This window comes from Procambarus clarkii, chromosome 76, assembly GCF_040958095.1.
Source record: "Procambarus clarkii isolate CNS0578487 chromosome 76, FALCON_Pclarkii_2.0, whole genome shotgun sequence".
NCBI classification, from domain to species: domain Eukaryota; kingdom Metazoa; phylum Arthropoda; class Malacostraca; order Decapoda; family Cambaridae; genus Procambarus; species Procambarus clarkii.
Window position 1 is genome coordinate 22344357 of NC_091225.1, and position 23628 is coordinate 22367984.

The window sequence follows — 23628 nt, forward strand, 5'->3', positions numbered from 1 at the left end:
ACAATGGCGTCCTTAGCAACGCTTTGAAAATGAGAACTTTACCTGAATTTACCTGAGAGCCACTAACACTAGTGGCCTTAACGAGGACAGGAAGTCGGCGGCTTGTCGAAGGTCCCCCGTTTGCCTTGACGATCTTTTCCAGTTGTAATTTGAAAGTTAACAGGGTTTTGACATATACGGCTTCGACGGGTATGTAGTTCCATGGGTTTATAACCCTTTTTATTAGCAAAATTAGGTATATTTCATGCGGACACTATCTAAGCCTAAGACGCCACCTTCAAAAATCATAATTGCACTGAAAAAAAAGTTGAGCACAGCACGATACCAGAAAGGACTGATGGCCTCAGAATTAATAAAGAACAAATTTCAAAATAAAGTTTAAAATCACCCGTGACTCCTCTTGTGCACTCTATGTAGTCATGTACTGGCGTAGTGCTCTCTCCTGGTGATAACCACACCTCTTCTGCACTGGTTCTCCAGCATGGTCCTCCTTAAGTTTTAGCATCATGCAGGTCGGCGTTCAATCCCCGACCGTCCAAGTAATTGGGCACCATTCCTTACCCCGTCCCATCCCAAATCATTATCCTGACCCCTTCCCAGTGCTATATAGTCATAATGGCTTTGCGCTTTCCCCTGATAATTCCCTAGCAATTTCGTGGGCTAGGTAGTTGAATTTAGTGTGGAGCTCCCGTAGAGTTTCAAGTTGTTTCGGTATGGACAGGATCTCATCATTGTTCCTATGAATTTTTCTGCAGCTGAATTTTAAACTGGAGGATTACTTTGGCATTTATGAGTTGGGCGGGTATGTGACTCCATGGGTTTATTACGCTATTGGTGAAAAGCATTTCCTGTTTTTACCCATGTCTAGTTAGTTTAGTTCATTTATTATGCACCCCATACCCATCTTGTGGGCGGTAGTGGAAAGGGTTACAGAGGCACATAATGGGCTCAGGGACTGAACCCCACAATTCATTTAGCTAAGCAAGTTACAATCTTGATGAGCTAGTTACAAAATTCAATATAAGTCGTCACATCAACAATGGGTTCGAGATCGACCTCAAGTACAGGTTCTAAATTAAGCAACTGACATATGTGGAGAGCTAGTGTCACAATGGATATGTTTGTCCTGCACACCGCCCCCCATCCAGTGGGCAGCGGTGGATAGGTTACAATCACTTAGTTACTACCTACAATTAGCAAACTGGGGATATTTGGCTAAAATTTCTGGTAACAGATCATTTTGAATGAAATATTTACACATCGCTGGAACATTGGTTATAGAATTGTCTCTAAATTCACGTATCTTTTCGCACTCCATCACATAGTGACGGAGGGTGTGCGAATAATTTTGTTGACACAGTTAACATTTGGTCAGGTCTACATCAGCAGATAATGAGAATTCCCAGAGATACTTGTAACCGAGTCTAAGCCGAGCAGTAGTAACATCTAGAAGTCTGCTGATTTTATTGGATGAACCATAGATGTGTGGCTCCTCTTGCATGATAGTATGATGATAGATGGAATTACTGGTATTCCATGTCTAGGCAAGTAAAGTCAACAACACAACTTTAATATTAACACCAACCCTCCTAGCCTATACTGACAAGTCCCAACTACACTATCATTATTAATTTTCACTACACGTCACCATATTTTTGCATAGAAATCCAGTACACCAAATCGGTTTAATAGTAGCTGACATTCCTCGGCTTAGAGTACATGTCATCTACTTATATTACTACTTATAGTACTCGGCTATAAGAATTTCTGAGAATTTTCACTATCAGGTGATGTAGACCTGACCAAATGTAAACTGTGTAAATTAAATTATTCGCACATCCTCCGTTACTATGTGATGGAGTGCGTAAAGTTACGTGAATTTAGAGACGACTCTATTACAAGTGTTCTAGAAATGTGTAAATATTTCGTTTAAAATGCCTTACTACCGGAAATGTTAACCGCAGTTTGCTAACTGTACGTAGTAAATGTGGGTGACTTTAACCTTCCCAACACTCCTCACAGGATGAGGAGGGGGAAGATGGGGAAGTTATCTTGAGATGATTTCGGGGCTTTAGTGTCCCCGCGGCCCGGTCCTCGACCAGGCCTCCACCCCCAGGAAGCAGCCCGTGACAGCTGACTAACACCCAGGTACCTATTTTACTGCTAGGTAACAGGGGCATAGGGTGAAAGAAACTCTGCCCATTGTTTCTCGCCGGCGCCTGGGATCGAACCCAGGACCACAGGATCACAAGTCCAGCGTGCTGTCCGCTCGGCCGACTGGCTCCCGGCCGCTCTGCCGACCGGGAGGGGGAGGATGGGGAGGGGGCGGTGTGCAGGATAAACATATCAATTATGACACTAACTCTTCACACATGTAAACTGCTTACCTTACACACTCTACTTGTGGTCCGTCTCGAACCCAGTAATTGTTGATACAATAAATATAAATGAAATAAATAATAAATGTTTATTCAGGTAAAGTACATACATACAAGGTAAGATACAAAGTTGATGGATTTATAGATAGAGCTAGTACATACAATGCCTAAAGCTACTATTACGCAAAGCATTTCGGGCAGGAAAAACATTAAAGACTAAAACTTAATACTAATTGAGTTTAAAGTATAAAATGCGTTGAGAACAAATAAAAATAAAAATAAGAAAGGGGGGGGACATGGCTGAAAAAGCAGCACAAATACAATTAGGTCGACAAACAGCGTTGTTTAAAAAAACAGACATTGGTTGACAATAGAAGGGGTAAGGTAGGTTACAGGGAATTTATTAGGTATAGCTTCGTTTTTATCTTAAACTGGTTGAGAGAGGTACAGTCTTTAACATGGTTGGGAAGGTCATTCCACAATCTGGGTCCCTTGATTTGTAGAGCATTTCTAGTTTGATTAAGTCGTACTCTAGGAATATCAAAACTGTGTTTGTTTCTGGTGTGGTGCTCATGGGTTCTGTTACAACCTTCAATGAAGCTTTTGAGGTCAGGATTGGCATTACAGTTCAGCGTTTTATATATGTATAATACACATGAGAAAATGTGCAGTGACTTAATATCTAAGCATATTCAGAGATTTGAGTAGGGGTACCGAGTGATGTCTGGGTCCAGAGTTGGATATTGTCCTAATAGCAGCTTTGTGTTGAGTAATTAGAGGACTAAATGATTTTGGGTAGTAGAACCCCAAGCACAAATACCATAGTTGAGATATGGATAGATGAGGGAGTAATAGAGAGTCACCAGGGCAGGGCAGTGGTACATAATATCTGATCTTAGAAAGAATGCCAACAGTTTTTGAAAGTTTTTTTGATATATTTAGAATGTGTCCCTGGAAATTCAGCTTGTGGTCAATGAGAACGCCAAGGAATTTGCCATCTAATTTGTTACAAATTTGGGTATTGTTTATTCTGAGATTTATTGGATTAGAGGATTTATTGCCAAACAGAATATAGAAAGTTTTGTCAATGATAAGGGTGAGTTTGTTGGCAGTTAGCCAAAGATGGACTTTATTTAGCTCAGTATTTACTGTGGCATTTATAGCCAATACTCTACAATATAGTTTGCAACTTGCTTATCAAGACAAACTTGCTTAGGTAAATGAATTTTGGGGTTCAGTCTCTGAGCCCATTATTGCCTTTGTAACCTTTTCAACTACCGCCAACAGGATGGGTATGGGGTGCCTAATATATGACCAAAAGTAACTAAATAAAGATATGAAGAACTTCTTCAAAAGGTCAGGCGTAACGCAAACAAGGAGCAACTGTTTCAACCTCAATAAGCAACAATGTAGGACTGAGAACAAGAGATGCTTTTTCACCCACAGGGTTATAACCGCATGGAACCGCCTACCCGCCGAAGCCGTAAGTGACAAAAACTCTGTTGATTTTTAAAATCCATCTGGAAAAAATCACCAGGGCAAATAGGGAGGGACCTCTGATAAGCCGCCGGCCTCCTATTTTCGACGAGGCCACTAGAGTGTAAGTGGCCCTCAGGTAAATTCAGATAAATTAAAGTTGTAAAAGTACTACAGATGTTGATGATTTAATGGTATACATTCTTGCAAACCCACCAGCACGCATAGGGTTTCAGGCAGGTCTTTAAGCTAACAAATAAATACAGTGTTAAATACATTGTTTCAAAATTTGAATTCACATAATTACTACCTGAGCATAAAGTGATAAAATTATACTGATGGAGCTGCTTTTCTAGATTGTATATATACAGTGCTGTGTTAGTCAGTAGCACAAGGTGGGATACTATGAAGATCAAATTTGGTACTTCATTGTTCTGCGTTTGAATAAAGTATAGATTGGACAATTTTGTATTCATTAGGGAGTGAGTTTCATCTACTCTTAGTTTGTAGTAAATCTACTAATTCAAGATGGGGATTGGCCCGCTCATATCTGACAATTGTTACCGAACTTCATCTTATTCTTTATACGATGTCGTTTAAAGTATTTAAAGACAAACATAAATTAATTTATCTTAAATAGTAATGTTTTTAAATTCAAGGGAGGTAGTCCTCGCGATGCTCTTTTATCACATCATGTGATACCATGACGTCACGCTGTATCAATGACGTCATATCTCTATCTAAATCATTTACTACATATTATTTAAATGCAAATATAGTTTAAAAACTCATCATTTTGTTGTAGAAGCTTATTATAGCACACAAATTATTTAAAACAGGTCTGAGAAAGGTATTGGAGGTTTGTGTACATGGAGCGAGGAATCGAGCTCCTGTCACAAGACAGCTGGTCGGCGAGATCGAAGAGTAGCAGACGTCGTCTTCAGTGTTGCTCTATTACCGCCGATAAACTCCTTATACATCTCTCAAAATGGTAATGTATTTCAAACCCTCACAGCAAAGCCCATTTTGTACAGAGCTGGTGGCAAAAATGTTGATGAAAGGCAGGTGAATGAGTCGTGAGTTGAGTGCGCAAGCCCAGATCAGCCCCCCCAAGGACTGGGCTGAGATGCTCAAAGAAAAGTTAATAACTTAATGAAAGATTAGCCAGCTATGGTAAGATTAAGTACCATAAGTACCATATTAAGTTAGGTTAAGTTAAGAACGTGTGGTGATGAACAATGATCTCGTTCAGGGTTGGTGTTCTACTCTGCATCAACAGAAATGTTTTGAGTACAATTTCATGTTGGCTTAACTAAATAATTATTTACATTTTTGCTCTAAATGGGGGTAAAGTTTATGTGGTCGAAAGTTGGTGTGATGGTGGCGTGTTGGTGCCAGTGTTATGATTTATGTATTCAGGCAGGTACTGTCTCTTCTGAATTATAATAGTGTAGTGAGGAAGATTTTTGATTTACATCACACAACTTCACCGCCACGACTGGATGTGGCAAGGGAGGCAAGGGACTCGGAAAGAGTGGCGCCGAGTGTCATCGTAAGGTGCTACGCGACAACAGGGGGGCTTGACGGCTGAGTGGACAGTGCTCAGGAATTCATAATCCTAAGGTTCCTGGTTCGATCCCTAGCGGAAACAAATGGGCAGAGTTTCTTTCACCCCTGATGCTCCTGTTCAACTAGCAATAAATAGGTATCTGAGAGTTACAGCTACTGTGGGCTGCTTCCTGGGGAGGTGTAACAAATAGGAGGCCTGGTCGAGGACCGGGCCGCAGGGATGCTAAGCCCCGAAATCATCTCAAGATAATCTCAAGATAGCTGCTCTTCTAACCTGTTTATCTAACCCTTATCATTCATTTATTTAACCTCTTTATCTAACCCTCACCATTAAAGCTCATCGTACCCAAACATGCCTACTCTAGAAAAGCATAGCCAAGAGTTAAGAGCAGGTTTATCATTTAACCTGATTTCAGGAAAAATGAACACTGCCCAAGCTAACCGCTTAAAATTCAAAGTACTGTAAAATAAATTTATTCAATGTTAATTTAAACTTCAACTTTTCACAGGCATTTCTTACTTCCCATTTTTATTTAGAACAGGTAGCAGCAAGATATATTTTACATGTTTGGAGTGTCCCTTGTGCCTCAAGCTGGTGAAATTGGCCAGACCTTTACAAAATAATTATGCTTTTAATTATTACAATTGAACAAAAGTTACAATAGCTCTAGTAGAAGTTTCTCAGTGGGGTCACATTTGTGTACTAAAATGAAATGCTGTAATTTGATTTTTGTAAAGTCTGATAATCTTGGCAGATTGATACTGGTTTGCACTTCAAATGTAAATTTTGCCAAGAATAATCTACATTACATAAAATTGTATAAAATATTCTGATTATCATTCTCAGCTTCGTTAATCAGAGTTTATAGTCGTGTCAATGTGTAATCACCTGATCTGAGAGGAGCGTATGCTTGTTTTCAGAATAGTACTGAATTGGGTACCCTTAAAATTTATTTAAACTTTGTGTGCTGCTACAGAATATGTATATCTATACACATACATATTCTGATATACACAGAATATCTGCTACATAATAGCAGATATTCTGATGTACACAGTATATCTGCTACGTATACACTATTAATTGTGTAATTTTAGTTTGAATCAACAGTCATTTGTTCTATGCTTCGTTGTGGGTCTTTTTCAACATTACCAATGGATATGGTTTACCATTTTGCTATGGGTTGTTATATTGGCCAGATTCTAGACAATTGGTTTAGAGGTTTTATGCACGAGTTATATCTGAGAGTTTTAGCTGTCTTAAGCTAAGTCAAGCCTGGGTGTAATGGGCAAAGACTATGAAGTTTGTAACTAGTTAAAAGTTAAACCAAAAGTGGTTTTATTAAAAAAATTTTTGCTGTTTAATAGTGGTTTTGAAGGATTGTTCACAACCCATCCTCAAAACCAAATACTGTACTGTATTGCACACACAAATCACAAAAGGCAGCATCTGGGATGCTGTTGGACGCAGGTTCGAATCCTTGTCATGGCCTTTGTGGATTTGTTCAACTGTACTGTACAGAGGAACCTCAATACTCGAACGGCTCCAAACTTGAACAATTTGGCACTCAATTATTTTGTTTGTACTCAATAGTCAACTATTTGCTTGTCACTCAGACGTATACATAACAATACAGGTACAGACGAGTCGGTTTTCCAGTAGCGTCATTCAGTTCACAATACTAAATTTATCTGTAACTTTTTCTTATACAGTGGTACCTCAGGTTACGAATTTAATCTGTTCCCAGAGACGGCTCGTAAGCTGAATATTTGTAAATGAAAGTGAATTTCCCCATCAGAAATAATGTAAATTGAATTAATCCATTCCAGACTTCCCAAAAAATTACCTTTAAAGTAAATTTTATACCTAATTTACCCAAATCTATAGTACTGAAGTATGTATAAGTTATTACTTACCTTTACTGATGACTCTTGTTGGAGTATGGAAGACTGGTGAGGAGGGGGAAAAGAGGATACCACAACCCGTGTATCATTTTCATGTTTACTAATTATCTCTTTTTTTTTTTTTTTTTCTCTATGGTCATTCTCACACATGTTTTCTTGGCTTAAATCTTACCACTGACTTTCTTGGGACCCATGGCGAGATATATAATAACTTTTATGGTCAAATACCCTAAAATCCAAAAAACTGTGATTCTTTACAAAGAATTCAGGCGCGATTGTCACTAGGTGGGAGGCACTGGTAAAGCAAGGAGCAATCGCCATGCCACCAGGTGCTAGGTCAGCCATACGCGTATCAACAAACTTTGTTTTCCCGAGGCAAAGCTCGTAACACGATTTGAATTTTCTGTAGAAATTGGGCTCGTAACCCGATTCAAATTTTCTGAAGAAATTGGGCTCGTATCCCGTAAAGTTCGTAAATAGGGGCATTCATAAGCTGAGGTGTTACTGTATATTTTTTATATTCTTAGTGTAAATAAGTTATCATGGCGCCTAAGAAAGCTAGTGATAAAAGCCAGATGAAAAGAAAATTAGTTAGAGCCACAACAGATGAAAAAAAACTTGAAGTAAAATATGAAAGTGATGTCCGCATGTCTGTGTTGCTACCGAGTTTGGGATGCCTAAATCTAGTTTTCTAATAAAAGAAATGTGTAAAATTGGGAAAGTGCAAAGTTTTCTTGAAAAATATCACCCTGACAGCTGTGGCAACCCATGTTATAAATGCTGGTTGATTATAACAAAACATGCTGGTTGATTATAACAATTATAACAAAGCTGATTGATTAAATGCTGGTTGATTATAACAATAACATGTCCATAATGGGCTGGGCATGACTGCTTTGGAGAAAGTTCAACATCTTATCTTGAGGTTATCTTGAGTTGTTTTCGGGGCGTTAGTGTCCCTGCAGCCCAGTCCTTGACCAGGCCTCCACCCCCAGGAAGCAGCCCATGACAGCTGACTAACTCCTAGGTACCTATTTACTGCTAGGTAACAGGGGCATAGGGTGAAAGAAACTCTGCCCATCGTTTCTCGCTGGCGCCTGGGATCGAACCCAGGACCACAGGATCACGTGTCCAGTGTGCTGTCCGCTCGGCCGGCCGGCTCCCAACATAGGGTGACAAAAATTTCAGAACCAAGTCGACTCGAGCACCAAGAACAGCTGAGGGCCTCAAGTCTAACAACACTGCAAACCATGCATAATAGGGCAGATCTTATCAAAACTTTTAAAATTCTGACTAATTTGGAGAATGTTGATACAGTAGACAATTTCTTTAAAAGGTCAGGTGTAACGCAAAGGAGTAACTCTTTTCAGGCTCAACATGCCACAATGTAGGACTGAAATCAGGTGATGCTTTTTTTCCCACAGGGGTTATAAACCTATGGAATCGCCTACCCATCAAAGCTATAAAACCCAAAACTTTTACATTTTAAAATCCAGCTGGAAAAATCATCAGGGTAAATGGTGGAGATCATTGTTAAGCCTCCGGTTTCCTGTCCTCGTCGAAGGCCACTAGTGTGTTAGTGTCCCTCAGGTAAATTCAGGTAAACCTGTTGAATGACAATGCTACCTACCTGTTGACTACTTGTTGAAGATTCCAGGAATTAATGTCCTGGTGTCAGACTAGACTGCCTGGTTGCCAGTCCAATCCACCAGCTGTGTGATGCAGTTGTTTGCAATCTAACATTAGTCACAGCGTGGTTGATCAGGTATCCTTTGAAGGTACTTGTTGAGTTCTTTTGAACACTGCTAGAGGTTGGCCAGTTATGCCCTGTATGTGTGGGGGGAAGTGTTGAAAAGTCTTGGGCCTTTGATGTTGATCAAGTTCTCTCTCACCGTGCCTGTTGCACCTCTGCTTTTCAGTGGGGCTATTTTGCATATCCTGCCATACCTTCTGGTATCAATATGGTTGTATTTCTGTGTGCTGATTTGGAACCAGTCCTCCTAATATTTTCCAAGTGTAGATTATTATGTATCTCTTCCACGTGCACTCCAGGGAATACTGTACAGATTTAAATTTTTTAGGGTGTCCCAATAATTTAGATGTTTTATTGAGTGGATTCTAGCAGTAAAGGGTTGTTGCACTGCTCTCCAGGTCAGCACTAATGTCTTAAAAAAATATCATCATTGGTGCGGCATCTCTTATTTTAGAAGGTTCATGTTATGAAAACCTGTTGTTTTCCTTGCAACTGTGACAGCAACTTTGTTGTGGTCTTTAAAAGTAAGGTCTTCTGACATGATTACTCCTAAATATTTTACATTGCTTTTTCTTTCAATTGTGGGGTTTGACCATTTTATACGTGGTTCTGCTTTGTTGTGTTCGTTTTTTCCATAGCACTGAAATTAGAAATTGCCCTCATTTAATATGTTATTTTCTGTGGCCCATTGGAAGATTAGATTAACACTTGGCCTGGCCCAGCAAGCTGTCCGTAGTGCACCACAAGGTAGGCCAAGCGTTTCCCATGAACTCACAACCACATCCCAATGCTTATACTCTTTCAAGTTTTCTCACCTCAGTTTTCATGCTACTTCATTCATTTGGTATCAAATTGTTCGCAGTAGAATACTCTAAAGGAATATATTGCATATAAGGTCAAATAAAACAACATTACCAATACCATAAGATAAAGTACATCATGTGAAAAAAGCTTTTCGTCCTTGTTTATAGTCGCTATTCATTCCCGGCACTATTTGTTACACTATTTCACTAGTTTTTATCTTGCCTCCTTCATAAGTGTTTGTACCACAATGTCAAATGTATAAAAAAGTAAATAATTATATCTGATGATTCTTCATTTCCACGTGAAGAAGGGAAGAGTGGCTGCCTCACATCTGATGGTCAGTGGGTGGGTGGCTACGTGTCAGTGTCATGATGCCACGTGGCTTATACAGAGTGGGAAGACGTTGGCGTACGTTTTAAAACACGTCCCATAATAATTGGACAATAAATGGAATTTTTACAAATATTCTAATTTCTGATGGCTTTAGCGTCATCCCCTAAACTGCGGATACAGTATTGAGTTTAGGACACAAATAACATTATCCCTCACCGAAAAGTGTATATGATTGGGGGTTTGCTGTGTCCTCTGTGTTGTCCTGCTCTCATGAAAATTCTAGTGTCATCTGGAAAGGCTGATACAGTCCTATAGTTCGTATCCTTGTCCATGTCTGACATGAGGATGAGGAGAAGGCACTGAGCAAACAGTACCTTGAGGAGCTGAGATTATCATGGTGGATGATTCAGCTTTTACTTTGTTGACTATTACACTCTGGGTCCTATTTATTAGGAAGTCAAAGATCCATCTCCCTACTTTGCCAGAAATTCATTTTGTGTGCATTTTGTGCAATAACACCATGGTCACATTTGTCAAAGGCTTTTGTGAAATTTTGTACAGTATATTACAGCAGTGTTTTGTCTTCCATGGCATCTAGGGCCATATAATATTGGTCTAGCCCTTGTGAGAGGCAGGAGTGCTCTGTTCTGAACCCTTTGTACAGGGTTATGTAGACTGATTCTATGTGTTTTGTGATCATCTTAGCACTTTTGAAGACTTTTATGATGTACAGTGTTAGAGCTATTGGTCTATAATTTTTTTACTTTGGCTTTACTAACTCTCTTTGTGAAGTGGTGCAATCTCTGCTGTTTTAAGTGCGTGTGTAAGTAAGAGCCGTCTCTCACTTTAGGAACATTTTAAAATTCAGGCACAATCAAATATCATTGGGCAGCTTTCTTGTAAGAAAAGCATCCAGTGAGTCTCAAGAGGGAAATAGAAAAAGACAAAGGAAAAAGATGCCCAGAAGCACATTTACCAGATGTTTCTATGGTAAGAGACTCCCCTGCCAAACAATAACATCTCTCCTCTTCCTCACCACCTTCCACATGCACCATCACCTCTCCTAAGTATAGGAAAAGTGAAAATAAATTTGCATTTATTTCATCTATTTATTGTCTGTATATTTTTTATGGTCTGGAATGGATCATTACAAATTACATTATTCCTAATGGGAAATAATTATTTGGTACATGAACAGATCGGCACTTGAATGGCCTTCTTGGAGTCAATTAAGTTTGAGTACTAAGATTCCACTGTCTTTTATTCACAATAACTTATGAATTGTTAAAATTTGTACAAAGTTATGATAGGTACCAGAATCCTGTCCCTACAGAGAGTGAAGGGCACTGAGTGAGGTTAGATAAATTGTTTAACATGAGGGGGGGGGGTAGATGCCAACAAGGGGTACACAGGTGGAAACTGAGTACCCAAATGAGCCACATTAGCGTTAGAAAGAACTTTTTCAGTGTCAGAGTAGTTAGTAAATGGAATGCATTAGGTAGTGATGTGGTGGAGGCTGACTCCATACACAGTTTCAAATGTAGATATGATAGTCCAGTAGGCTCAGGAATCTGTACACCAGTTGATTGACAGTTGAGAGGCGGGACCAAATAGCCAGAGCTCAATCCCGCAAGCACAACTAGGTGAGTACTGAGGGTGTTAGAAACATCACACATTGAGGCAAAAACTCAAAAAAGAAAAAAGAAAAGAAAAAGGACTGGAAGAATGTCACAATAATTCAGAACACTTAGGAAGAACATTTAACATGAACAAATAGCTAATACAACACACAACAATTAACAAGCCAAAAACCCACCTTGGGTGCTTTTCTCTTTGTGGCAGCAGATGACAGCATTAGTCCACCATGGGTCTGGTGCCTCCCAACCCATTACTCTCTAGCCTGGTGTCCTGTTGCCTGGCTGCTGTGTCCCGAGATGGTCTTTATTTTGCCTAGTGGCTGGTTTTTCTGTTTAATATTTGCTGTGTTATATTTGATGTCTTATTTATCTCTTCTTGTGCTTAGTGTATTTCCTGATCACAGCTGTGGTTTTAGGTTTATCATCCATGGTGTGCTAACAAAAATTGTGCAGACTGTTTTCTTCTTTCACAGGTGATTTTTCCCAGCGATACACTGGAGTAATGCAGTTACAGTTTTAGAGATAGTTTTAATATGATGGGTAGAGTCCACTGATTTGGGTGTGAAGCCTAGTGCTCTTCATCAGGTAGCATTTAACGAGTGACATAGCATTGTGTGTTTGTTGATATGGCATCATAGCCTGTAATGCCTTCTCAAGCACCTGGTTATCTGCTCAAAGGAAGATCAGAGTGAATTTCCTATCCCACAGACAATGGGGCTATTTTGCTCTCCTTGGTTAAAGAAATAACTTTGGTATAATAGGCTATTAGCTGCTATGTGTGGAGCGAGTTATCAGAGGGAAGTGGGCCTTCTGTCTGATTTGTCTATTCCTACTCTGCGTTTCATTGTGTTTTGAGAGGTTTTCAACTTTGGTTTTCAACAGAAGTTCACAACTGGCCTGTGCTCAGTATGGCTTGGCATTGTCTGGTGTCTGACTTGACTGTTCTTGCCTAGGCTTGTGGTCAAATTTCCAATTCACCAGGAGTGGAATGATGAGAGACATTCACAAAGTCCAGAGGTGATCTGTGCTCAGTACTGCATAGCAAATGTATCAGGGGCCAGAATCACGAAGCAGTTACAGTCTTGTAATTACAGAGGCAATTACAGTTACTTGTAATTACAGTTACGCAAGTATACAAACGTGTACATCTTTCCTCAATCTTTGATGCCTTTGGTTACATTTATTAAACAGTTTACAAGCATGAAAACTCCAAAATCATTTGTTGTTGTTATAAACAGCCTCCTGGTACTTTGGAGCTCATTAACTGTTTAATAATTGTAAACAAAGCCTCCAAAGATTGAGAAAAGATGTACGGGTTCGTAAGTACTTGCGTAACTGCTTCGTGAATCTGACCCCTGGTAGCTAACTTTTGGTCTTGAGGCTGAGTTTTCACTTGGTAGGGCTTGTGGTCAAATTTCTTTAACTGGGCTTGGTGGTGCATGTTTTCCCTCTGAAATGTTGAGTTAGTTCCATCTGAACTCTGGTTTGGCCATGTGTGAGTTGAGGTTTAGCTATGTGTACAGTTTCTATTTTTTTGCATTTTAGAGTGCATTTTCTCTGACCTTTACTGGGTGAAAGGTGGTGTTTTTTTTTTTTTGGTTGAAGGCAGGCCTGCAATTTGTTTGGCTTGATAGTATGGCTAGTTGTGGATACTATTGTTCCTAGCCCTTGATTTCTCTTGTGGCAAGATTTTGTATTCTAGTTCTTTGAAGTGCTTCTCTCTTTGTTCTCTCATGATAGAGTAGTGGTTTCAAAGTTCAGTCCTAGCCTTTATTTTGAGGAAGGCAAGTTGTTTGCTCCGGTTCCCTCCCTCTTTGTCCAAACTTTATCTGTATTCTCTGTGGGCAAAATGCAAAGTGGGCAGAACCTAGCCACCCTGTAGTTGTAAGTTCTGGCACGTGCTGAGGGGGTAGTAGTCTATTGTGCAAACTAGCAGTTAGCAATGTGTTCTTTTTGACGGTCTCTGATGCTGAGGAGGGTTTTGAGAGTGAAGTCTTTTTATTCATCTGGGCTCAGAGTCAAACTGTGAACCCCATGTGTGTGAGGACAAAGTTTTTTAGATGTACTGTATAAGCCTTCAGGTCATTCTGGGGTTATCTTGAGGTTATCTTGAGATGATTTCGGGGCTTTAGTGTCCCCGCGGCCCGGTCCTCGACCAGGCCTCCACCCCCAGGAAGCAGCCCGTGACAGCTGACTAACACCCAGGTACCTATTTACTGCTAGGTAACAGGGGCATTCAGGGTGAAAGAAACTTTGCCCATTTGTTTCTGCCTCGTGCGGGAATCGAATCCGCGCCACTGAATCACGAGTCCTGCGCGCTATCCACCATGGATTGAGAATTCTCACGTTTCCCTTGCACCAATATGACTTGTTAATTTGACTGTACATAGAGAACTGTATATAGTTCCTGCTCATGAGAACAGCAGCAACTTGTGTAGCAACCAAATGCATTGTTCCAAAATTAGTATAATTTGGTCAACCAAATCAACCATAATTTGAATGCCTTATTTGGTCTTGGACTTGGCAGGTAAGTGCTTAATATGTCACTGAACTTTGATAAGCTTGTTGAGCCTTTTCTTTATCTTATCAACTTTTTTTTATATTACAGTACTATATCTTCATATAGAGCCAACAATCCTCAAAGTTATTGATGTTATATATGAACCTAAAAAATTATATTAGGCTTTTTCAATACATGGCATGAAATGAAAGAGGAAACATTTTGCTATAAAAAACTCTGAAATTGATTCTATACATGGAATATCCACAGGCAGAGCAGCCATGCAACTGATATTTGCCAGATTTTTGAGCCTCGAACATGGTAGGAAGCTTCGGCACTGGTCCTTAACTTTTGCTAGTGTTTACATAGTAGTACAGTTGTGATTGAGGACTTGCTTGTGAACTGGTTAATGAGTCTTGTTCTATGGAAAGCGAGTAGGTTAAGGCTTACAATGAGCTGTGGGAAGGAAAACTCGGTGCCCGCCGACAAGTCAGAGGTACTGTAGTCTGTGCTGTAGTCTCCAGTATGGCAAAGCTACAAGACTAAGGGAGGTAGTCTCTCACTACAGTTTGGTGAGGAAGCTCTTAATCATCTTACAATTTTGGATTTGATAATGATCGTATGTACAGTATATAATTTTGATACCAATTGTTTGCCAATGATTGCTCTATCCTATGTAGTCAAAATGAAGAATGCTTAATTTTTTTGTGAATATACAGTATATATTGAGACTGGCTAAGCCTGTGTTCAAATCTTAGTCATTACATAATGTGTGCACCCATGAATAATTGTCCGTTGTAATTTGATATGGAATTGTTCATCGATGCTTGTTCTATCACATACCATGTTCAAAATATAGAATGCACAATACAGGAATTTTGGTATCGATGTATTGTTTAGTGTTGGAGAAAGGTGGGTTATGATAGATTTGTACTAAGTGTTTATGGGGGGACGGGATAGTGTCACCTGGGGTTTGGTGGATTGAATGAAATAACTTTTGCAACGAATTGGCCTTGCCCAATATAGTTCATTCAAGTGAGTTCACACTACAGTACTGTACCTACATGATACTTGTATCCAGAAATGGGCCATAGGGCTAATATTGATACAGTACCTTATCTTTTACTTACCTGATTTACCTGTTTTTAGGCCTCTATTCCTAGTGGCTTCGACGAGGACAGGAAGCTGGTGGCTTGTTGAAGGTTCTCCCCACTTGCCTTTGTGATCTTTTCTAAGTATATTATAAAACTCGACACACTTTTGGCAGTTACGGCTCTAGCAGGTAGGCGGTTCCATGGGTTAATAACCCTGAGGGTGAAAAAGCATCTGTTCTCAGTCGTACTTTGTGGCTTGTTGAGCTTGTAACTGTTGTTCCTTGTTTGTGGTACATCTGACCTGAAGAAAATATCCAGATCAACATCGTCTAACTTGTTCAGTATTTTAAGTTTCAATGAGATCCACCCTCTCATGCCTGGTTTGCAGTGTTGATAGCCCTGTGGCCTTTGAGCATTCCTGATACGAGATGACTTGGCTCTGTAATTGCTTTGGTTGCCCTCCCTTGCACCTTCTCCAGAGCAGCTATGTCCTGAAAATGAGGTCTCCATGCTTACATTACAATGCACTTTTCTTGGTGTCCATCCAAGTGTCATCGAACAGTTTTAGAAGTAGACAGCTACTTTAGAAGAGAATATATTATACAAAATTAACCCCTTAAATTGAATGAAAAATTAACTCTTTAAATTTCGTTAGAACCTGACCCATGGAAAAATTATTAGTGTTATTCTAACATAATTTTAATAGCACCTTTCATGTTTCTGTGTTGAATTCGTCATAGCTTTCGTCTATTCACTGGTGCATGTGCATTAGGTTTTTCAATGTGTAGAGATGGACCACCTTTTGAAAGCGGTGACTTTATCCTGTTCCTAAAGTCTCATTATTCAAGGAAAGTCTCCAAGTTTAGCATGATTGTATACACTTCCCTACTCATTTTTACAAAATAGCCTGACGTTCCTACTACTGCAGCTACTGAAGATTCTTAAATCTTTTGTATTACATACCAGTACGTATAATTGTTGCACACTTTGTCCCTTATAAAATGTGGAGGTACAGTATAATAATTTATAACAATAATGTTTATTCAGGTAAAAATACATACAGTACATACAAAATGAGTTATAAACAGAATGTTGAATTTCTAGATAAAGCTAGTATATACTATTCCTAAATCCACTAATACGCATAGCATTTCAGGCAAGAAGTTGGAGAAACACACAAAATACTAAGACAAAAACTACTGTAATTGAGATCAAAAGAAACATTTGAACTGAAATACAGTAGGGGGACAAAAAAATTACAATACTGTACTGTACTGTAATTACATATTGGATGGAACAGCAGAAATTGCATCAGAACAGCAGAAGTAATTTTAATGTTACGCTTATACATTGCAGATATCAGCAGTTATACAAGTTGGTCAATAATCAATATTGTTTCAAAATAACAAGACAGGTTGACATTTAGGAGGTAATTTAGGTTACATGAAGTCGAATAGGTAGTGCATAGTTTTTCTCTTAAGCTGGTTGAGAGAGGGACAGTCTTTGGCATGACTGGGAAAATCATTCCACATTTTGGGACTCTTGATTTGCAGAGTTTAATTTACAGAGGATTTCTAGTTTGGTAAAGTCGCACTCTTCGAATATCAAATATATACTGTATTTGTTTCTAGTTTGGTGCCCATGGGTTGCTGCAACCTTCTTGAAAGCATTGAAGGTCAGGATTGGCATTACAGTTCGGTTTTATATATGTAGAGTACACTTTAGAGGATATCTTGAGGCTACATGTACCTTGAGATGAAACCAGCATTGAATGTTATGAAACGCCGTTTTCTGGGTAAGCCCCGGTGTCTCCCTGGCACCCTTCCGCCCTCTGGTCAGGTGGTTTCGTTTTTTATGTTTAGCTTCCGAACTAAGGTGAGGGGCCAGCGCGTGAGTCTGGGGCTTTCCCTACCCCTTCAGGGGAGGGAAGGGCTGTGTGGACAAGCTGCACGGTGGCGGTGAATGTCAATTGCTTGTTTGCTGGTTTCCATTTTCTTTTGGGGAGTTCTATTTCTCTGTTTGGTCTTGGGTTTTTACAATTTTTTCCATGTGGGGTTTGTTATGATATACTAACCTTTCTGGATGCCTAACCTCGGTCGATGGCAGACATGGAATAACCCCCAAATACAAGGTGGGGGGGGGGGTTCTCCTTAAGCCATTGCTTCCCATGCCTCTCTGAGGGGGGCCGGGTTCCAGCTCTGGTCCCTGGTAGGCAGGACTCCATTAACTGAAGCCCCAGACTAATAGCCCATATCAGTCCTATAGCTCAAGTAGCCTCTGGGGTTCACTCAGAAAATGGTGTTCCATTTACATACAACGTTGGTTTTTTGGGGTCTGAAATCGGTCACATTGGCAAGAGCTAAGTATATTGTGTTTAGCTAGATAAGAGTAAAGTTGCTTTTAGATTAGCTTTTCAAATATTTTAGACAAGGTTGGCAGAATTTATATTACTTTGAAATTGTTGACATCTGTGAGATCATCACTTTTATGGACTGGAGTTACTCTTGCTTTTTTTTTTTTTTTAGAATATCCGGAAAGGTTTGGCGTTAGTGATTTGTTATAGAGCAATACAATGGCCTGAGCTAAAAATCTAGAGGCTTTTTTTTGTACATTAGAGTTGGTATCTCAACAAGGGCACTTGACTTTGTTTTAAGAGAAAGAATTATCTCATTAACAACTAGATGGATTAGTGGGAGTTAGGTACAGAGACTAGATAGTTTCCTGTAAAGTAGTCCTTGACATTAGTTTGGGAGGATGGGATATCATTTGCAAGGGATGTGCCAATGGATGAGAAGAAACTATTGAATTTAATGGCAGTGTCAGAGGCAGAAGCATACCATTTTCATTGGCTAGGAGTATTGGTTTCTTATTAAGGATCTACTTTGATCCTAATACAGTGGCATCTTGGTTTACGAATTTAATCCAATCTAAGAGACGGTTCATACTCTGAAAATGTGTAAACTGAAATAAATTTTCCAATAGGAAATAATGTAAATTGAATTCGTTTCACACACCCAAAAATAATAACTTAAAAAATACTATTTTATACTGAATACTACTAATATTTTTTACTATACCTTACCTTTACTGAGGACTCTTGTTGGTGTATGGTCTTGATGTTTGTCTGAGCTTGGCAGCCTCTCCGTGCCTCACAACACTATGAATACTACTTCGTTTTCTAAATTTCTCAAACAATCCCCCTGCTTAAATGCTTTCATATCTGCATCACTCGTTCCAGGAGGATTTCTTTACAAGATCTTTGTGCAATGGCCATATTTTTTCACAAATGATGGCCTCTGAAATGCTATCACCTGCTAACTGCTTGACGTCGTTTGTCCAAATTAGTGATGATAACTTTTCAACATCCTCAAGTGTGTGTGTGTGTAATTACCTAAGTGTAATTACCTAAGTGTAGTTACAGGATGAGAGCTACGCTCGTGGTGTCCCGTCTTCCCAGCACTCTTTGTCATATAACGCTTTGAAATTACTGACGGTTTTGGCCTCCACCACCTTCTCACTTAACTTGTTCCAACTGTCTACCATTCTATTTACAAAAGTGAATTTTCGTACATTTCTCCGGCAAGCTTTGTTTCGTTAGTTTAAATCTATGACCTCTTGTTCTTGAAGTTCCGGGTCTCAGGAATTCTTCCCTATCAATTTTATCGATTCCTGTTACTATTTTGAACGTAGTGATCATATCGCCTCTTTTTCTTCTATCTTCTAGTTTTTGCATATTTAATGCCTCTAACCTCTCCTCGTAGCTCTTGACCTTCAGTTCTGGGAGCCACTTAGTGGCATGTCGTTGCAGCATGTGTGTTCTTTGTTTGGTGATTGTTACGTCTTTTGCCACTTTAGAACTCATAATGTCCTTTTTCTTAGCAATTAAGATGCATATCGTTGAAATAGGTTTGTTGTACTGCCTAGCTCGATCAACAACCATCCTCATGCCATTTTCATATTTACGAATGATCTCGTGGTTTTTCCTGTCTTCATCCTCACAACTATTTTCTCAGGTTGACCTTTACCACTGACTTTCTTGGGACCCATGGTGTGATATATAAAAGTCTTTTATATTCAGAAACCAAAAAAGCAGAAAAACAATAAAATTCTTCACAAGAATTCAAGCGTTTTCGTCACTAGGTGGGATACAATGGTAAACTGAGTGTGCCTCGCCCCACGTCCAGCAGAACCCATGCACTCGACCCATACATGTATCGACAAACACTCATATTCCGAGGCAAACTTCGTATGCAGAGTCTAATTTTAGGAGGAAATTGACTTCATATACCAAAAAATTTGTAACCTGGGGGCATTCGTAAATCGAGGTTCCACTGTATTTGGAAAATAGTACTCTGTTTTCTTCATGTTGCGTGACATTTACAATGTGTATGGTATGGTGATTCTCTTGTCATATTTCTTTTAACGTAACTTTTTTCCTCAGGCGGGTGCAATGGTTCGGGCATCAAAACTGCCCAAATTGCAGGATGCATCTGAGAGTTTACTTGGAAGTGTGTGGGGAGTCTCTGGTCCAGGTGAGTTTGAAGTCTCCATGATGTTTTGGCAAAATTTATTATGTAAGCTACTGTAATTTTTCTCAAGTGTGTGGAAAGTAAATATTCATTTATTATATTTTGGTCAATATAGTACAGTATTTCTAATATTCTTTAACCAGTTTCACTAATTTGTGTTCAAATGGATAAATGCAGTAATTTTTTATATTTTCTTTCAGTGGTGACAGCCAAGCAGATGAGTGGGTCTGCTATGTACGAGTTGGTGCGTGTGGGTCACCAGGAACTAGTCGGAGAAATCATCAGGCTGGAGGGAGACATGGCCACCATCCAGGCATGTTATTCAATTTTTGTTGTTTATTCATTAAAAATGGCCCTCTTAACAATCTGCAGTATGCAGTACAGTATTTTAATCTTTCCCTTAACTTAGCGATTCCCAAAGTGGGCAGCAGCACCCTAGGAGGAACTCAAGGCACCAGGAAGAATACCTGTTAATGATGATAATAATAATACCTGTCATTGATTCCGAGGATCAACGTCCCTGTGGCCCGGTCTCTAATTAGGCCTCCTGGTTGGTGGTCTGGTATTCCAGGCTCTTCACTGCAGCGGCTCGCAGCCTGATATACAAGTCACAGCCTGGTTGATCAGGTATCTGATTTTTTAAAGTGCAGAATTTATTGCTCTACCTTCTGGTTTAAAAATAGATCATTATAATGCTACTAAAGGTACAAAATGGAATGGGACACCCAGGAGATAACTTTATAGAGCCAAGACGGGGGGGGGGGGGGGGGGGGACAGTACTACAGTTTTTGTAATACAACCCTCACTGTAATGCCATTTTTTGACCTTGATCTTTACCAATGGTCTAAATTTTGCCTAAAGAAAATAATAAAGCTTCATTTTCTAATAGAATGTGATCGAAGTACAGTAACTAAAACCAGCCAATATCCATTTCCAAGACATAATAAATGCAGTTCAGTACAACAAAAGCATAATTGTTAGTTTATTTTTTTTCATTCCTCATGTTTATTTGTTTTCTAACTAGGAAAAAGTGTGCTCTACCATGAGAAATAAATACAAGTACACATGTATTTTCATACAAAGTATTAAATTAATTTTGTTTGCCATGTACTGAAACAAATGCTTCAAACAATAAAATTCCAGGCTATAAGTATCCTTTCAGTTTTATACAAGGTGTGACTGGCTCCTTCTCAGATACACACCCCACACCTCAGTTGTAGTTATTAATAGGTATGAAAATGGCATTGAGAAGAAAACAAACAGCCACAGTGGAGAGCATGATTGGTGGAAAACAGGTCAAAACCCCAATAGAAATGAGAAGTATAAAATTGATGTACAAATACAGATGGAATTATGAATAAAGGGGTAGAGCTGCAAGAACAGGTGGCAGAATGGCATCCTTACATCACTGCAGTTGTGGAGAGGAAACTGATGATCATAATAAAGGATGGAGTACTTCCAAGAGGATACTTGGTGGTATGGAAAGAAAGGATAGAGGGGTGGGGGGTAGTAGCCCTACTGATAAAACAACAACAACATTGGAGCTTTGTGGAGACGGAGATTCCAGAGGTAACCAACCAGGAGGCATTTCATACAAGGGTATAAGAGTGAGAATAATATAGTGGTAGGTGTTGTATACAATCCTCTAATAACTACAGAAAGGTCAAGGGGGAGGAAGATGATCAATGCAATGAAACATGCCTGAAGTGAATAGAGAAGGTGACAAGTGTATAGAAGGTAAAGAAGTGGCTTCTCCTTGCCACTTCTCCACAGTGGCAAGGAGAACCAGAGATCCTTATATGTGGTGATTTTAGACATGGGGAAATAGACTGGTAAACAAAGGAGAACCTCATTGGGGAGAAGGAACATGGAGAGCAACATTTGTGTACACTACAGGCTAACACTTCCTGTGGCAAGATCATTGCTCTTTTTAATATATGTAAATGACCTTGCAGAGGGAGTGAGCATGTACATATCAATATTTGCAGGTGATACAGATTGCAGAAATATTCTAAATATAGATATATGTTGCTTTGATTCTTGCAAATATTTCCACCTGAAATTGTGTCAAAATTCACTAAACAAGAAGTAATGCTTTAAGAGACTGCTCAGCTTTTCATTTCAAAGGAACCAAGTGGATAAAATCCAAAGAATGCCATCATGAATACAGCAGCACCCATGCATACCAGGGTAATTTACCAGGGGTCTCTTTTAGTAATGAGGCACATTTAAGAGAACCAGATATTAATACCAAGTAAAATACCCAGCATTTCCACAAATAGGACAACATTTTAGCTATTTGTCATCATACAAGGTATTAAAACATGCAAAACAAAGTTTTCTTTATAACAGGCCTCTTAAATGAGGCAAATGCAATGTTTGCAGCTTTAACTGAAACACTCATTAGGGGGCTATTATAGACATCTTCAAGAGAAAACTAGATTGTTTTCTTCAAGGAGTGCCGGACCAACCGGGCTGTGATGGGTATGTGGGCCTGTGTGCCGCTCCAAGCAACAGCCTGGTGGACCAAACTCTCACAAGTCAAGCCTGGCCTCAGGTCAGGCTTGGGGAGTAGAAGAACTTCCAGAACCCCATCAAGCAGGTATCAAACAGGTAGTGACACATGGCCACTACAGTACAATCTTTTCAGGTGTGACAGGAAACACAGGCTACAGGGTGGGGTCAGCCTGTATATCAAAGACACACACTCGTCTGCACAGTGCTGCTGAACACCACAAACGATATGGTGGAAGTGCTGATAATCAAAATAGAACTAATAAATGTGGAGATTGTCCTTGTATATAAATCACCAGATGCAAATCCTCAGCAGTTTAAAGACCAACTTATGAAAATAGAATGCTGTTTACAAAAGCTCTCAAACCCTGCTCAAAACATCATCCTGCTTGATGATTTCAATTTAAGGCATCTAAGAAACAAAATTGTGGCAAATACTGTTATACTAGAGAGAATCCCAGGAAATAGTCTAAATGTAGTCACACACATAAATGACCTCTTGCAGGTGTGACAGATTTTCTTTCAACCAGCAAATAGAACCAACTAGAAAAGAAAATACCCAGATCATATTTTGACTGATGAACTGATTATGGACATAATGATTACAAATACAATACATGTTACTCAGATCACATCCTAATTGAAGTTCAGATATGCATGGACAATAAACCTGTGCAGCCAGTCTCAAATACAAGAGGAGAATTTAGCAAATTCAATTTCAATACGAAATTGATTAACTAAGATTGAATAAACCAAGACATCGCAGAAATATGCTGGGAAGAACAGCTAGATAATGCAAACTTAAACCAGTGCTTCGAGAAAACAGGCACAGTAACACTATAAATGAGGAAGTCGCATACCACAAAGGAAAAAGACAAATATGCAAACTGGAATGAGAACAGTGTTACCCCTATAGGTGGAAAAAAAAAAATCGCAGAACATCTCGAGCCCTCCACTCTGCCACTAACAATGAAGGCTATGCAGAGAAATGGAAACGATCACACTCAAGCTGCAAGAATCATATAAAATCCAAGAAAGGCAAAAAGACAGAACGCAATAAGTGAAATAGAGAGGAATCTAAAATAATTTTCTCCTATGCAAAATATAGACCAAAAACTACATCTAGCATTGGGCCC

The 23628-nt window shown here is 39.4% G+C and overlaps 1 protein-coding gene across 1 annotated transcript in view; it reads left to right on the forward strand.

Moving 5' to 3' along the window:
• Positions 1 to 4720: 4720 nt before the first annotated feature.
• Positions 4721 to 23628, forward strand: part of LOC123771441 (V-type proton ATPase catalytic subunit A) — a 37268-nt gene continuing 18360 nt past the window's right edge. Inside the window, exons 1-3 of the mRNA XM_045763958.2 lie at positions 4721 to 4845; positions 19891 to 19981; positions 20179 to 20291. Coding sequence (XP_045619914.1) covers positions 4843 to 4845; positions 19891 to 19981; positions 20179 to 20291 — 207 coding nt within the window. The 5' untranslated portion in view covers positions 4721 to 4842. The remainder of the gene's footprint in view (positions 4846 to 19890; positions 19982 to 20178; positions 20292 to 23628) is intronic.